Here is a 17,200-nt window from a genome sequence, read left to right as displayed (position 1 = left end):
TATTAGGCATTTAATTAAAAACAAAATGTTGTTGGGCTGTACAAACTAAAAGGGCCTCAGCAGAAGCTGGCAGCGTTGAATTAATGTTGGCAAATAAGAGAGAATGATATACATGAACAGTTCTTGATAAGCCTTCTATCGCACTCCCTTTCCAAAATCAACAAGACTGGTTTCTAAGATAAGTCACTGGATATAAATGGGGTGGAAGAACACACAGGGTCCACTGCTGAATTCTTGGGGTCTGCTCTACTCCCCAGACTGCAGGCCAAGGACCTGTGGTGCAAGCTGGCTACACCAACTGATCCATCTCACCCCCTTTGTGAGAACTTAGAGGCATACAGAGAATGCTGCAAATGGTAAAAACTTCCAAGTTTTTGAAGCAGCAATGTGCAATACTATTCCTGGGCACATGGTGTTTTTTTAAAAACAAGGTTTCATATGAAATGAAATAGATAAAACATTTCAGTGGGAGAGCTCTTTACAACGTTTTATTTTCCTTAAGAGTGGAACTGTGCCACTCACCTTGATTAAAATTTTGTGGGACCGGAGGCCAGATTAAAAAATGTCTTACGGACCAAGCATGACCATTTGGCCATCTCCAATCTAACTTGCTTGCAGTAATTCAAGGAAAACTAAAAAAAAAAAAAAAACCAGGCACATTACAACTAAAACTGTTGCACAAGGCTTGTGTTTCCCATTTCCCTGCCAAGCAAGATATGGATTTACACAGGTAATTGAAAAGGGCAACAAACCCATTTGGCATTGCCATCTAGGAAGCTTTTCAACATTGTTTTGAATCCAGGTCTGTTCGGTTATGGGCCAGTGACGGTATTTTAATTTTTGATGTATTTTGAATCCTTTCTCTGTGTGGTGGTATACCTGCGAACTTTCCATTCTCACATATCAAGGAAAGAAATACTTTTTTAATACCCCTGAGGAATAACAACTTAACAGAAATCCCACCTGAACAATAAGATCAGTATGGCTAACAATCCAACTAACAGAAAGCTAGAATTTTTTTCCATCTAAAGAAAACAAGGAATAAAATGTTCTATTGCTGTTTGAGATTAGGTTGTCCAAATGCAGGTCTGTGAAATGAACGGATATTCTCACAGAAAACAAGTCTCTACGTAGTCTGGTAGATGGAGTGTCTACTAGAGATGGGCACAAACTGGGGAAAAAAACAAACCATGTGGTTCGTCAAATTTCACGAACCACGAACTTTCACGAACCTGCCCCTAGTTCGCAAACCGGCTTGTTTGGTTCATGAAAAGTCACATCCAGGTCAGAAAATTGTCACTTCCGGGTCAGCAGAAGGTCACTTCCAGGTCAGCAGACGGTCTGCAGGAAGTCCATCCCATTGCCTAGGAAACTGATTGATCGGCACCAAGCTGTCTGCAGTGACGAACCAAAAAACGAACCAAATGAACCAGCCTCAAGTTCGTGGTGGTGCGTCAGAAATGGGATCTGACGAACTGCTGGTTCGTTATAAATTTTGGTTCGTGCCTATCTCTAGTGTCTACTAGAGTGTTCATAGTGAAGGGGTATTACTTCTTCATAACAGAGACACACAGAGAGAAACCCGTGTTCACACGATTAATACTGTTTTAACATCAGCCAGTGGTTATTCTTCTCAAAAGGGACTGAGGATGTCTTGGATTAAAAAGTGGATATTCCACCCCTCAGATTTATGAGTGAGAAGTTTACAAGCACACTATGACTTCGCCTTGAAACGAGAGAGCTGTCTTCTCCTACAGGCCAGAGGCAACTCCTACTCCTGTGAACTTGACTGAAGAATTTTAACACAAGATCAGCCTCTTCACTGAACTGTTTCAGCACTCCAAGGACGTTGTTGCCTTTCAGACATTTACAAAAGACAGGTGTGATACTTGTCAACAGGGCTTGCGTGCACAACCCTGGAAAAGACCCCTAGGAGCTTGGTACAGAAAAAGACACCACAAACTTTCTTGCAGTGCACCTGGCAGGTGCCTTGTTGTCAAAATCATGTTTAGATTGCGGAAAATGTTAAAATGATCTGGGGAAGGGAGAAGCAAGGATATGGTGACCATCTCCTGCCTTTGGACCATACCGGGGGGGGGACCCCAGAAAGATAGAGAGCATGCCAATAAGAAAGCCAGCCAGCAGTGCAGAAATATAAAAGGGAAAAGAATAAAAGAAAGCAAAAGTTACACTGGACAGTAAAATGAAGAGAGTCTTTAATGGGTTGGTGGGGAGAATACTGAACAACAGTGGGTAGAGATAATCAAAGCAAAACAAGGAAGACACTTAACTAGCATGTTGGCGTTCAACAATATTTAGATCAAGATGGGTAGTCGTGTTAGTCTGTCTGTAGCAGTAGAAAAGAGCAAGAGTCCAGTAGCAGCTATAAGACTAACAACATGTGTGGTAGGGAATGAACTTTTGTGAGTCACAGCTCACTTCTTCAGATTCCAAAGAAGTGAGCTGTGACTTACGAAAGCTCGTATCCTACCACAAATTTTGTTGGTCTTATAGGTGCTACTGGACTCTCGCTCTTTTCTACTGCAACAATATTTAGAAATTTACTTTTCCAATTCCAACTGATTGGTGTGCGGCAGCATTCATCCACAGCTAGATTATCCTGTGCAGACAAACCGATCCAGTTGTAAATGAATGCTACGGAGCGATGATAGCACAATACAATGCACTCATGCTGCCCGTGTGATCTCAGCCAGGCAGAGCCGAATAAATAAAAACACATTAATACAGCCATGGGGATTTTACAGGCTGTCCAAATTTTTCCAGCCAACATTGGCTCTTGAATACAATTTCTCTTACTTTTAATTAAAAGATGACTGGGTATAAAAGAATCTAAATATTAAACGGGGGGAAGGAAGGGCAATGAACGTGTTTCAGATCAGTTGCCCAGCCCAAATAAAAACAAAGGGAAGCAAGGAAGAATGAAAGCATCTTGTTACAGCGGTGCCTCTTCTCTTGAAAAGGCTCCCAATTCCCAACAGCAAATACAAGCCTATATCTATAGATAGATGAAATACTTTCTAGCATTAACTACAGACCTATTAATGGCAAAGAGGCATGTGATCGTAAGAACATGTCTCCACTCAGGCTCTCTGTAAAGAAAATCAACAAGCTGGTCTAGAACTTCCAACAAGAGAAGAGACAACGAGGCATGGGAGACGGTCGAGAATTTAACTCCCTGATAAAAGGGACCATAAAACCTCAACTTGTGCAGTGAACCATTTTATTAAAGGGTGTTTCCCCATCTCCTGGTCTTAGTGTGCCATGAGAACAGGCCGTACAACCAAAGAGACTGCCAAACCGACACCCCAATCCTTACAACTTTAAATCTGAAAGCAAGTCTTCAAACAGGGCCTCTCTGGGAGAAAATTCAGAACTGGACAAGTGGAACGTGATTTTAATTCACATACATGGCATGCGCCACTGCAACACATCTGAGCATTTCCCTTATACGTACATCACCACACCTATCATAACAGTCACAACTTTACACAACGTTGTCGGGAAAACCTCCCCAACCTCCAGTTCTACAATGATTCCCTTCATTTTTTGAACATGGGCAAATGAACACTCTGTAAGGATCAACCATTGTGTTTGTGTCTTTGGCAAGAGGGAGGCAAAAAAAAGGGGGGGTATGCTTGATTGGGGTTCTTTTAGGGAGGCCTGAACTACATTTCACATCAGTTAGTAACTTTTGTCGGACCTGAATTTTTGAATCACACAGATGTTATTTACTGGAACTGAGCTTTTTGTGTTTTTGTGGGGGGGGGGCGGGGGCGGAGAGGCAAAGCCGTGTCCTGAGATGGGGCTAAATCTGTTTAGGTTCAAACCTGTAAGCTCACAACACATAAAAAGAGGGGGGGGGGAAATCTGAATATGTGCAGGCTGCCCTGTCATACTTGTCAGTGTCGTTGGAGCCATAAATCTGAGGGGAAAGGCTTTCGGGCCTGCACATGCTTGCGATCCACTAAGCAAAATAGAGCAAGCCAGCTATGTATCTTGCCCGCAACAGACTCAATAAAACTTTTCTGTTCCTTCACAGGGACTACAGCAAACAGGGAGGGGCGGACTGGGTGGTGGTTTAGTTGGCAGGCTTTGGCTTGGTGTGTCACAAGTTGGGACAGCATGACAGACGTTTTCTTTTCAAAAATTAGGCATTGGCCTAAACCCTGTAAAAACTACTATGGGTGCAGCCTTGACTTCAAGTTGTATTAAAACTTCTTCTAGGCATACACCATGACAGAAAAGTTAACTATTTATAAAAGAACACAATTAACTTCCTTTTATTGGTTTCTGATGAGCCAGTTCAGGTCGGGCGTTCAGCCAGCAATGTCAGTTGCTGAAGGTTTATGGCACAGTATCCCACAATAGGTATTTTTGTCACCAGGGAGGAGGATTGCGTAACGAGAGTTATAAAACGAAAATCTGTCCTGTATGGATGCCTCATCATGAGAAGCATCTATCCAGGTTGAGGGCATTCATGGCGTAACCAGACTCATTGTCTTGCTCCTCGCTCATCTTTCCCAACCCAGGTTGCCAACTAATGTGGGAACGACAACCTGCCTGCTCCTGTCCTTGTCCTATCTGCAGAAAATCATCAAGGGAAACTTATCGTGACATGGGGACGAAATAGCAGATCTACCTGTTGTCAAAAGCATAGCTACGGAAACCAAACGGAGGAGTTGGCACCTTCGTGACAATGAGCCAGCAGGGCTTGTGTATCAGACTGGGCTAGTCACTCTCTCTGAGGGCCAAGCTACAAGTGACAAATGACACTTGAACGGCAAGTGGATTGAGTGGAGCGCAAGTGAACAGGGAGGAATACACTTGCCGTTCAAGTATCACTCGTCACTTGTAGCTTGGCCCTGTAGCTCTGACCCACCTCGAAGGCTATTTGTGAAGGGGAAAAATGGGTGATGACGAACCATGTCAGCCACTCTGCGTGCCTTGCAGTATCTGGTAAAAATGTACCAGACAGTTAACTGTTTGCCCCTTAATGGGACTTTCACTCAGACCGTTCTCGCCATCCCCTCCAAAGCAAGCTGTAAAGTGTTTTTGGTCCCTTGCCCACATCTTTATTTCTTGCAGTTGATAAATTCTCATTCCTATCCAAATGTAGAAACAGGCCGATGCCTACATTCCATCTCTCACCACTGCTGCTGCCTTTAAAGTTTGCTCTGAAAAGAATGTCATTAAACTCACTGAAAGCCATTCAGGTGGAGACAGGTTGCTAAATAAATACTATGAAAGGCACACAGGGTGCTTCTAATACAAAAGGGAAGAGAGGTAGAAGGTCTGTTTTGACTTCTAAAAAAGCAGACAGATTGAGGCTGCAGGCTCTTTTTTATTTTAAAAGTGACAGATTGCTGAGAAGGGTGGATAAGAGAAATTATTTCAGCCAGTTTAAGATGGATTGTTAGGAAGAGAGAAAACAACCAGTGGTCCTCCACAGATACTACAGAACTGGTTGAGCCTGATAAACAGGCCTGCTAAGCCCCCAGGGGGATTGGAAAGAGTATCACACAAAACTTTAATAACCTGCATTTCACGACCTGCGTTTATTAAAGCTTTCAAACTACAGTTTTCCTTTTAAAAAAAAAAGTTCCACAAGTCAAATGGGTACACAGAATAAAAGGAGTGCACCAAATTAAGCCTCTCAATTCAACCTGCTTTTCAGCACAGCCCCCCATGTCACTCCTGTCTATAATGAACTGAAAGTCTTTATGTGCCTCAGATATTCACTGGATTGTATCCTACCATTTCACCTACGGGACAGAGGAAGCTGAGCAGAATGGTGGGATAAAACCAAAATGGGTTTTAATGTACTTCAAATATTTCTATCTGACCCCCCATTTTAATATCTGTGAAGCGGCCAAAGGCAATAAATTATAAGGAATACAGAAATGGTAAAATCAAGAAAATAAAGCAAGAAAATAAAAACCAGCAAAAGCAGAAGGCAGACGAATTAAAAGAACATTAAAAAACACTGGGAAGATTTTAAGAACCCTAAAGACAGGTAACAATCAACATGAGCTTGTCATTAGCAGTGGACTGACAGATCAGTTATTAAAACATTTACAATCTACATAGGCACTTTTGAAAAAATTGTACGAACGTTTGCACACCACAACCCTCTGGAGCCAAGAACCGATATTCCATCCCATTTTTTTACTTCCATCCAAAATCACTGAAATGCAAAGTTACCTCAGCCTCAGTGCAAAAACTAAAGACTCTCAGAAACGGAGGCATGCCACAGCATAACATATCCTACACAAAACTGCACAATTCTTCAGGACAAGTGACCTGTACATTGGGACAAAGACTACCACATTTTATCTGACGTGGAGTTTAGTTTTTGGGAACAAAACCAACTTTCATAGGCCCACTGCGTTTTTTAAAGCACCTTACTAGGAAAAAAGACACACGAGAGAGAAAGCATACTAAAAGCAGTGCGCTCTCTATCTCAGGACAAGCTTACTTGTCTGTATGTGACAAGATATTTAAATGTTAAGGAAATGCGGACGAGAAACAATTTTTAAAAAATGTTAGAATCCCAAGACTTAACCTTGAGTTTCCAGCTACTACAGCAATGACTTACAAAATGTCAGATACGTTCTTGTTATCTCCTTGGCAGTTTTTGAACTAGTAGCATATAGCATTCTAGTAAGTAGACTGTGGCGTGTTCCTTACATTCAAACGATAGGGGCACTTTTTTCTCAGAATTCAAATTGGCAGTGCATTTCCCTCCAATGCCACAAATTATGTTGCTTTGCCAGCGCCTAAGAGTAAAACTGTTTTGCCTTCAGAGGAGTCTGCCCTATTGTTTCTGCATGAGTCATAATATTGGGCTTTCTTCCCAACTGGAAAGACTCAATCCCAGAGCAATAACTCAAGCGAGGATGCAACAGGCACCTTCCTCTACGGCTGGGTTCTCTCTCTGTCAGGAATCACTAACAGTGCAATCCTAAGGAGAGTTACTCCAGTCTAAGCCCATTGACTTCAATGAGCTTAGACTGGAGTAACTCTCCTTAGGATTGCACTGTAAATGAACCTAATGTAAAGACACAACACAATTACCCAAATCCTGCAGAGTTCAAGTAGCAGGAGACAAAACCAGAGCAGTGAATCATTCAGAGATGCAGCAGGCAGCCTGCTTGTCTGGGTGGATATTTTGTGCTTTCACTGCATACATTTAAGAGCCTAACAATTGCTTTTCAGAATTTCATCATCATCTCTTTTATAGATAACGGCTTTATGTATCAAAGCAGCATTTCCATAGTTACATTTTCGCCTGGAGATACTCAGCCGTTCAACAACGAGCAAGTGCTGAATACAAGGCCTTGTTCTGCAGATGAAATGCATCTCAGATCTTTTCTCAATTAAAAACTGTATTTTTAAAAAGCCCTTTCAGCAGCACAGCCCAGTTCCGCTGTGTATAAAAATTACAGAAAAGTAAGCACCAGCGCTGTTATAAAACCCAGAAGAGCTCTGATAGGAGGATCAGCATGTATAAGCAGCGCTTAAAGAGTTTACTCGGCATATTCAAAATCCTTCTTTTAACAGGAAGATTTTAAAGCTCCACGGCAGTTCTTCCGCAACAAGCAGGCTTTTAAAACATCCTGCATTTCAATGAGGAGCATTAATCTAAATTTACAAAATGAACTATTTAACCAAGTATCTTATGCAACTATTTTTATCACGTGGATGTGACCAACAGTGGTGCAAAAGATTCAGATAGCCACCCGAGCTAAAGCTTCAGTTCAAAGGAAGAATGTACTGAGGCTGAGAGGGATTCTGGCTCAATGAAACAACCTCTGCTTTGCATGCAGAAGGTCCCAGGCTCAATCACAAGTTAAAGGACCAAGCAGTAGATGATCTCCAGGTGAAGGACCTCTACCTGAAACCCTGGAGAACTTCCGCCAGTCTAAGTAAACAACACTGACCTTGATGGACCAATGGTCATGTGTGTGTACTCTCCCGTGGCACCTCAAAGTCTAATCACATTAATTTTATTATGAGCTTTCGTTAGTCAGAACCCACTTCAATCAGATAGGGTTTTCCCCACAGACGCTCATAGTGAAATAAATGTTTTTAGTCATTTAAGGTGCCACTGGATTTTTGCTATGGCAGACTAATACAGCTACTCCTTTGCAAATCTACTCCCCCGGCGTAAGAGCAACAGTTGATGTTGTCATAGAAGACTGACTTGCTCTACATGTGCCCCAAAACATGCCGGTCAATCTCGCAAGTGCATGTTCAGAGGTGCTCAAGCACACGATCACACCCTAATGCGATCGTGAAAACTTTTTTTAAAAGTACAACTCATCATTAAATAAAATGACTTCCCTTCTATTTAATGTTAGGTTAATGTTCAGTGCTGAAGAAGCAGCAATTTAGGGACTATTCTGGAAAAAACCCCGAAACTGCTGGGACAATGACAGCCAAGTCTTAAATTTAGCTAAGCCAAATTCCAGAACATGCTTCATTTTATGTACATGAAACCAACCGACCAAGGAGGGTCACCCTCCACCAAATAGCACAATTCTGTTATAAAGTGTTTTTTAAAAAGCAGAGGGAGGGTTGCTCCTTCAAAGACGGTATTTATTTACTGCTCAGATTAAACTTCTTTATTTTAAGAAGTTCAAAAGTGTCAGTTTTCATTTTATTAACTGCTCCGTTTGGCTGATTTATACCTCTCAGCTTGAAGCAAACCAAGTGAAACCTTTCCAAGCAAAGCAGCAAAAAGAAAGAGGGATGGTTTATATTTAGAGAATGTGCAACTTGCAAAATTAAACATGGTAAACACATACCAGTATGAGTCCGCAGGTGTGCTTTTAAGTGGGAAGACTTCGTATATACTTTAGTGCAACCTAAGACATAAATAGAGAACAGGCACATCAGCTGGGAGTGTTCACGTCCAGAAACATTAAGGTATGATTGTACACAATCCACTAAAATATTTGCCGGTAGCTCTAACTGACAGCATCACTTTATTTTAAGAAAGTTTACTCAAAACTCTGGTATGTGAAATTAGAATTCTATTCCCAATTAACAGCAAAAGGACAACTCCCACGACTGGTATATTGCATATGTCCATATACAGCATTGCACACATACAAAAGAACTTCCATTCAAGAGCTAAAAAAAAAAAATTAGAACATATTTCTATGATTGGTTTACAACAGTATGCTCCCCCTCCCGTTTCAACATTTCACGTTTTGCAGATTTTTCCGCAATTGAGCTACACCTGTATTCTATTTACCGACTCAACAAGCAGCAATTTATAGACCAGGTAGCACAGTGTTATATAAGGAGAGATGTATTTCAGTAAGGAACTACACACAAAAAGCATGCGGCAAGAACTGACTTTACCAACTCGCTCCCTAATAGTGTCATCCTAAGCAGAGTTATAACCTTTTAAGCCTACTGACTTCAATGAATTTGGAAGCGTGTAACTCTACTTAGGATAGCATTGTAAACAGATCAGCTTCTAGCTGACAAACGGCAATCCTGGGGTTTCGGGAGGCTCTCAAAGTGACAGGCAGGCTAAATTTGTATGGAGCATGGGGTAGTGTGTCTAACTAAGATCTTTTCAGGTGGGTAGCCATGTTGGCCTGTAGCAGAAGAGCAAGATTCAGGTCCAGGTCTACTGGACTCAGATCTGGGAGACCCAGGTTCGAATCCCAACTGTGCTATGAAAGCTTACCCTCTCTGCTTAACCTATTTCCCAGGGTTGTGGTGAGGATAAAATAGAGAACAGCTGTTGCAAGCAACTTTGGGTTCCCATGAAGGAGAAAGGTGGGGTACAAGTAAGTAAATTTCAGAAGCCACAGCAGGAGTTATCCACCACCACATCAGAATGACTACATTCCGTGCAGCCTAGAGAAGCCCTTGGCCAAGATTTCAGACAAATCGCTCCACCTACAGCATGACAGCACAAAGAAGGCGGGGCCCCTGACACAAGCTCCTCCTCTCATGATGAGCAATACCAATTTAACTGTCATGAGCAGGAAAAGGCAGGCTCATTAAACCATTACGGAAGACCAGTACCATGTTCAGACAGACATATTTGGTCCAGGGTGCAAAGAAGGAGAAGGGTCAGAACGTTCCCCATGCAGAAGTTCACCACCACCAGCACTCGGCTATGTCACCACGAGTACTTCTCTGTTGGGAGTTATGCTTGGAATCAAACCGTGTGAAAAGCCTGGTTTACACGAACAGCAAACCGCATGCCACAACTGTCACACGTTAGACTGAAGAACTGAGGGATTCCTCCATCTCAGGGAGAACATCCAAACAGTGCCATTTCCTACCAGAAGTCTTAAAGTGGAACGGTTTTAATCTGCTGCTTCTTCTAAGGCAGGGCAAAATGAATCGACCAAGAGCGCATATCCACAGTGGTCCAGAGTTCTGTTTTGAGGCATTTTGTAAGCAGTGTCTTGGAACTACTTTTCTAAAGAAAAAGTTAGGGATCCTTGGTAAAGAGTTTTCAGAAAGAAGCACCCCAGCTATGGCAGCACACTCTACATAGAGAGCAGCCCTTGAAGACAACCTGTAAGCTTCAACTGGTACACAACGTGGCTGCCCACTGATGTCACCACTCGGCCACAATACACGTACAACACCAGTGCTACAAGCACTTCACCGGTTGCTGATTAGTTGCCAAATTAAGTTCAAGGTGCTGGTTCTTACCTATAAAGACCTTTACAGTCTGGGTCACACATGTCTACTGGACCGTCTCACTCAGTGTGATCCTCTGAGGCTGGTCCACGGAGCCATTCAAAATCCCATATGTGTTGGCTAGAAACAGGGCTCTCTCCGTGGTGGCCCTTCCCTGACGGAAAAGTCAGACCTGGTCTGATGTTGGTAACTGAGGCTGCAATCCTTCCGGGAGTAAGCCTTGTTGAATAAAACAGTACTTACTTCCGGGTAAACTTCTTTAGGATTGCACGGATCTCTACCTTACGCTGTATCAATTGTTTGGAGATGAGGTCTAAATAGTCTTTAGCAGAGAAATGCCAGTTTTAAAAGCGTCCACAGGTGTGTGTGTGTGTGTGTGTGTGTTTAAAGTTTTACTATCATTAGCAAGATTTGATATTTAATCTGTTTGAAGGAGGGAAGCGGCATGTATGGCTGAGCGACAGCTTGGGAGTATTTTTTACGACTTACCAGGATAATCACAGTAATGAATGCGTCTCTTCTCCAAGTCCGGATTACTCCTCCTGTTGTATCTAACTGTCGGGACGGCTGGCGAATTCATCGGGAGGTTTGCAGGCAAGCTGGGATTGTGAATTGCCAACTTGGAGGCAATGGTGGCAGCATAGGACGGAGGAGGGGTTAAATTCTGTAGCATTTCGGCTTGTCTGTCTGGACTGCCAGGCTCCGAGCTGGGGGGAGAAGGAGGGAAGTAAGGGGTTGGCTGCTGGAGGAACTGGTTTGGCATTGCGTACGTGCACTGAGGGATCCCTTGAAATGGCTTCATCGTTGTCTGGGGCATTGCCGACGACAGAGTGTTAAGGCCTGCCATGGTGGAGGACATGGAAACATTGCTGAGGGAGTCCATCACCGCAGCTTGGGTGGTAGGGTTTGGCATGTCTAAATCCGGAGAACTGAGGAGCTGATACAGCTGGCCCTGCTGGGGTGCGGAGACAGAAAGGTGAAGATCCGGAGTGGGCATCTCCTGCTTGATGAAGATGTTGTTCACATCGGGTGTCTGGTGGGAGCTGAAGATGCTCGTGAACTCAGGAAGCGCCTGTGTAGGGTTAGGGGCCGGAGGGACAGTTTCGCTCTGGTGGCTGAAGGCAGTGACGGGCTCTGTCTTGATGTGGGTGACAGGCGGCCTCTGCGATTTGTACAGGCCCGTTCTCAGGTTAGTGATGTCGGGAAGGAAGACATTCATGTTGATGCTGTAAGGTAACCCATCGCTGTCAGTGAAGAACTGGTCGACCACCGAGGCGCTATCCCGTCGGTACTTTTTATGTTCTGGGATGGTGAGAACCGGGGGAAGTTGGGGTGTCAGATATTTCTCCATTTCACATCGGGTCTGAATAAAAACAAAGTTTGCAAAAAAAAAAGTGAGTCAAGTTTATCTATAAGAAAAAATGTTATAAATCCTAACATTATAGAGAGTATAAACCTACCACCCCCATCAGTGAATTCAAAGAGAAAAATAAGTTCTGCAAGATTTGACTCCAGTAGCACCCTAAAGGCCAACAAGATTTTTTAGGGTATAAATTTAGGAGATTGACTCTTGAGAACTTACACCCTGGGAAATCGTGTTGGTCTTTAAGGTGTTACTGGACTCAGATCTTGCCCTTCTACTAGATTAACACAGCTACCCACCTAAACTATCATCTAAAAACCTCTGGAAGTCCTTCTTCCCAGCCTCTGATGTTTGGGGAGCTATTCAGTCAACGGTGGGAGAAAAGCTCTCTGAAACTATTCAGAGGCCCTCCCATCTATTGTTCCAGGATTAACCTCTGCAATTGCTTAGGCTGTTTCCACATGTCTTTACCCAGCACAAAACTCACGGACCGAGGGTGTCTTCCTAGCGTGATTTCAGACATCATCACGCCACGATTCCAGAATTGTGGCACAATGATGTCAGAAATTGCACCAGGAAGACGCCCTCGTTCTGTGAGTTTTGCGCTAGGTAAAGACGTGTGGAAAAGCCCATAGTGGGGCTCAGCTCTGCCCCTAAATATGTTTATTAAAAAAGAAAGACAAAAATATCACGTGGACATTTTTCATGTTTACTTAGGACTGGGTTTTTATAGTAGCAAGAAAACTGTGGCACAGTCTTGTCCTTCTATTGTACTGATTTCAAAGAGGGAGAATTAAGTTTCTGCTTAACACTCACTGAAATCAGTGGGATCAAAGTCTTTGCTGGATCATACCTGTTGTCTTTTCAATCACTGCTGGTTGCTTTTTTTAAAAGAACAGATTTAAATTATGTCAAAAGAAAAGTCCTCCATTATAAATCAATATCAACAGGCAAGAGAAGGTTTTGGCAGATGCATCCTAAGGTCAAACTAAAATATTTAATAACCTGTGCCTACCAACTGTAATAACACAGCTATACATAAAAGTGCTTAGATCCAATCTCCCAAATCAAGTCATTATCACTGCAATTAAAAGTTTAGCAAGGCAGGAGTAAAACAAGATCTTTCACGCCCACAAACCTTGTGCTCATTTGCTTAATTAAAATTAGTACATTAAACAATATAGTTGTCAGAGCTTGAGAAATTTCAAGAGGGAACAGATTCCACTGGGGAAAATTCTACAGCACCTGCAGTGGAAGGCATGCGTCAACCATTACATTCACACGCACACCTTCCACAACCTATTGTGTGCATGTCTAATGTGAGATTATTAAAGCTTGCATCCAATCCTAAAACCAACAAAGCCTTACTCACACTGTAAGTGGGGGCTTAAATGACTGAATGTTCCTCCATACAAAACCCGATACCATTCACGCGGAAAAGCAGAAATCAGAAAACAGATGCACACAGAGAAACACACGGCCATTAGAAGGCCAGATACAGGTTTACCAGCTGGCCACAAACTAAGTCAGTTCCCATGCCACAGTTAAACACAACTAACTTTTGCTGGATTGTGTTCGTGATTGAGATGGAAAGCTGCAATCCTAAACTCCTGAATAAATCCGAAGACATTCAAACAACAACTGACGAATAAGAACAGGCAGGAAAAGGGCAATATATCCAATCAGCAGCTCCCTGGTATTTGCCATCACCATACCACTCGCTTGAAATCTATACAGCAACTGTCCTCTGCCCACCGGAGCCTTTCTAGAGCTGCCCAGCCCCTTTGGTGTTCTGCAAGACAGAACCTCTCCTGAACCGGAGTGAGGGTTTTTCCAACCCCGCACAGCCTCTGAACACGTCCCTTTGTATATATTCCTATCCTAGAAGAGATTTTTAATTACCTATGGTGTGTTTGGAAGGGAGGGGAATTGCTTGCCCAGTTTTAGCGGTGCAAAGGAATCAGTGGGTGGATGCGGCCCGCTCCATTACAAGCAGAGTCATCAGTAAAAAATTTCTCATGCACCCTCCAGTGGGCAGCAAACGGGACGTTCCCCCCTGCCCTGTAAGGCGCCCATTCAGGCCAGAGGCCTTCCCAGTCCTGTCAAGCCGTGGGTCTGCTGACAACCAGAACCTTGGGGGAATAGTTTTATTTTCAGAGCGTCTCTGAAGCCACAATTGCCAACCAGAAAGGCAAAAAAAGAAAAAGCAGCCCTCACTGTCTTTGATCTCAATCTGCCCCAACACGCCAGGCGACTTTTCCAGCTCTTGTTTACAACCCCAACGTAGCTGGCTTTGATGACAGAAACGCTTACACTTGGGGAGGGGGGGAGAGTATCGCTGAAACCAGACCGCCTTCATTACCAGGTGATCTCCCCCTTTTTCCTCTGCAAGATTTGCGGGGTCCTAAAAAGATCACTTCAAGCAGGTCTCTCGGTGCAATCCTAAACAGGCTAAGCCTAACTCTGTTTAGGATGGCGCCGCCTGCCTGGCTTGGGGAGACTGCTCGGCTCAGGTCCACTCCAGGGGATTTTTGCCCCCTTCATCTCTGCCCAGGCCACCGGTGCTGCCTAAAAGTTATATATAGATTGAAAGGGCTCGCTAGGAAAACAACAAGACGACGACCCACCCGGGGGACAGCCCAGCTCCGGGAAAGGCTTCCCAGGAAAACCGTCGCGCCCACCCCAGAACTCGCGCTGCGGTTTTGCGCGTCCCGATTTGAGCCCTTCCAGCTGTTTGCGTGCGGATCCGCTTGCAGAGGCCGCTCGCTGGGCCGGGCAGCCACAGCCCCGGCGGCCCTCTCCCCGCTGCCCGTCTAAAATGACGGCGCGTGGGCGAGAAGGGCAGGCAGCGGCTCTAATTCGGCCGCTGAGCAAGTGCACCAGGCGGCAGCTGGAGCTTTCAACACGCCCGCCCGGCCGCCCACCCCTTTACCCGCTCGCTGCCGGGAAGCGGCTCCGGCCAAGGCGAGCCTGCGGGTCGCGCTCGGGGGCTCCGGCCCGGGGCGCGCGGCTCGCCCTGGGGAGGGCAGGAGCGGAGCGGGGCGGCTCGGCAGGGCCCGGGGCTGGTCAAGAGCGGGGAGCTGGCTCGGGCTGGCCGACACACCGGCCCGGGGATGCAGGAAGGAATGGCATGGGGCAACTGTGAAGTCCGGGAGTGCCGGAGGCAGCGCCAAGGCGGAGCCGCCCGCTTCGGAGGCGCGTGGCGCGGGCAGCACCCGGGGAAGGCGCGCCGCCGCCGCCGGCCCCCAAAGTTGCGGGCCCCAGAGAGAGGCAGCGAAACTCCGCAGAGGCGCCCGTTCGCACGACCCGCAGCCGCGCCCCGCCCGGCTGCTCCGGGAGTCTCCCCGCGCGCGAACGGCCCAGCCCCAGCGCATGGGATTCCCGGCCCCGCCCAAGGCAGCCCGGAGAGCCAGGATCGGGGCCCCACCCAGGGGCTCGCCCAGCGCTCCGTGCCCGCAGGCCTGCCAGGGCTGCCAGCCACCAAATGGGGAATCCCCGGAGAGCTGGGGCAGGCGCCGAAGCGGGGCTCTCCTCCCGGGGCCCCGAGCGCTGCGGCCTGGAGACCCGCCGCCATTCCGGGAGATCTCCAGCCCCCACCTGGAGGCTGGCAAGCTCCCCCCGCCCGGCGCGCTTCCAGGCCAGCCGCGCCACGCCCGAGCCCGAGGCTTACCTGCACCATCTCCTCGGCGGGCAGCCGCGCTCCTGCCCCCGCCGGCTGCGCCTTCAGCTCCTCGGGGAAGCCCGCCGCCTCCCGCGCCCCCAGCACGGGCTTGAGCTGGGCGAAGACGGGCTCCTCGGGCCCCAGGCGGGCGCTTAGGCTCAGCACCCGGGTGGCCATGACCGCCAAGGGACGCACCGCCGCTGGCACCCGCGCGCGTGCGGCTCCGGCTCGCCTCTACCTGGCCCCGGACGCCCCGCCTGGCGCTGCCGCCCGCCCGCGCGCCCGCCCCTATTTCACCGCCTCCGCCCGCGCCAGGGGGAGGCGCCGCCCGACGCCCCGCCCCGCCTCCGACGCCCCGCCCGCGCCCGCCCTGCGCTCGCGGGCTGCGAGGGGCGCAGAAGCGCGCGGCACGGTTCGCCCTCGCGGCGCTGCCCGGGAGCCGCTGCCCCGCCCGCGCGCGCCCCCTTCGGACGCCGCCTGCAACGCCCGCGCCAGAGCCGCGCCGGCCCCTGCCTCGCCTGCTGGGGCGACAGCTGGCCCGAACGGCCCCGGCGATGAAAGAGCCGCGCCGCGCCGCGCCGCGCCGCGCCGCGCCGCCCTCCCTGCAGCCCCCGGGGCAGAGCAGCGCTGCCGCCTGGCCTTCAGGACCGCCGGCAGAGAGGAGAGTTCCGCCGGGCTGTGCGGGAGCTGTTCCATACGGTGCTGAGAAGAGTTACTCAGTGGGATTAGACTGAAGGAACTCTTTTTAGGATTGCCCTAAAATAGATTAAGATGGGCAGCCGTTTTAGCAGAAGAAAAGAGCAAGAGCCCAGTAGCACCTGTAAGACGGACAAAATTTGTGGTAGGGAATGAGCTTTCGGGAGCACAGCCTACTTCTTCAGTCTTTGAAGAAAAGAGCAAGAGTCCAGTAGTACCTATAAGTTGAACAAAATTTGTGGTAGGAGTTGAGCTTCCGTGAGTCACAGCTCTCTTCTTCAGATACAGCTAGAATGTGAGTCCATTTGAAATCACTCCACTCTCCAAGATATAAGGGCAGATGGACTCACATTCAATCTGTAGCCGAAGCGAGCTGCCTGTGACCCGCCAAAGTTCATACCCTACCACAAATGTTGTTAGTCTTATAGGCACTGCTGAACTCTTGCTCTTTTCTAGGATTGCACTGTAAGCCCATTACCAGTAGACAGGAGTTAACTCTCCTTAGGATCGGGCTGACAATCCCATGCACCAGTTTGCAAGATCGGCTGTTAAGGAGAGGACGTTTTACAGATCTTTCGTGCTCAGGGTCACCCTAAGTCAGAAGCGACTTGAGGGCAGGTAACACACATGGAAAATAATGGGACCTCATATCCCCAGCATAATTCCCCACTGCGATAGCATGAGCAAAGAGTGAAGCAGACCTCAAAGGTCTTGTAATGTCTTGATAGTTATTAACTCAACATTCAGTTATATTTAGGTTATTTATAGTCTGCCTTTCTCAC

The 17,200-nt window shown here is 46.9% G+C and overlaps 1 protein-coding gene across 1 annotated transcript in view; it reads right to left on the bottom strand.

The window, feature by feature from the left end:
- Positions 1–15,972, bottom strand: part of KLF5 (KLF transcription factor 5) — a 35,997-nt gene extending 20,025 nt beyond the window's left edge. The window contains exons 1-3 of the mRNA XM_054973521.1: positions 15,732–15,972; positions 11,188–12,061; positions 8,829–8,888 (exon numbers count right to left, since the gene is read on the bottom strand). Coding sequence (XP_054829496.1) covers positions 8,829–8,888; positions 11,188–12,061; positions 15,732–15,899 — 1,102 coding nt within the window. The 5' untranslated portion in view covers positions 15,900–15,972. The remainder of the gene's footprint in view (positions 1–8,828; positions 8,889–11,187; positions 12,062–15,731) is intronic.
- Between the last annotated feature and the right edge of the window lie 1,228 nt (positions 15,973–17,200).

This window comes from Eublepharis macularius, chromosome 3, assembly GCF_028583425.1.
Source record: "Eublepharis macularius isolate TG4126 chromosome 3, MPM_Emac_v1.0, whole genome shotgun sequence".
Lineage (NCBI taxonomy): Eukaryota > Metazoa > Chordata > Lepidosauria > Squamata > Eublepharidae > Eublepharis > Eublepharis macularius.
Note: the sequence above shows the minus strand (reverse complement) of the source record. Positions and strands in the feature narration are given on the sequence as shown.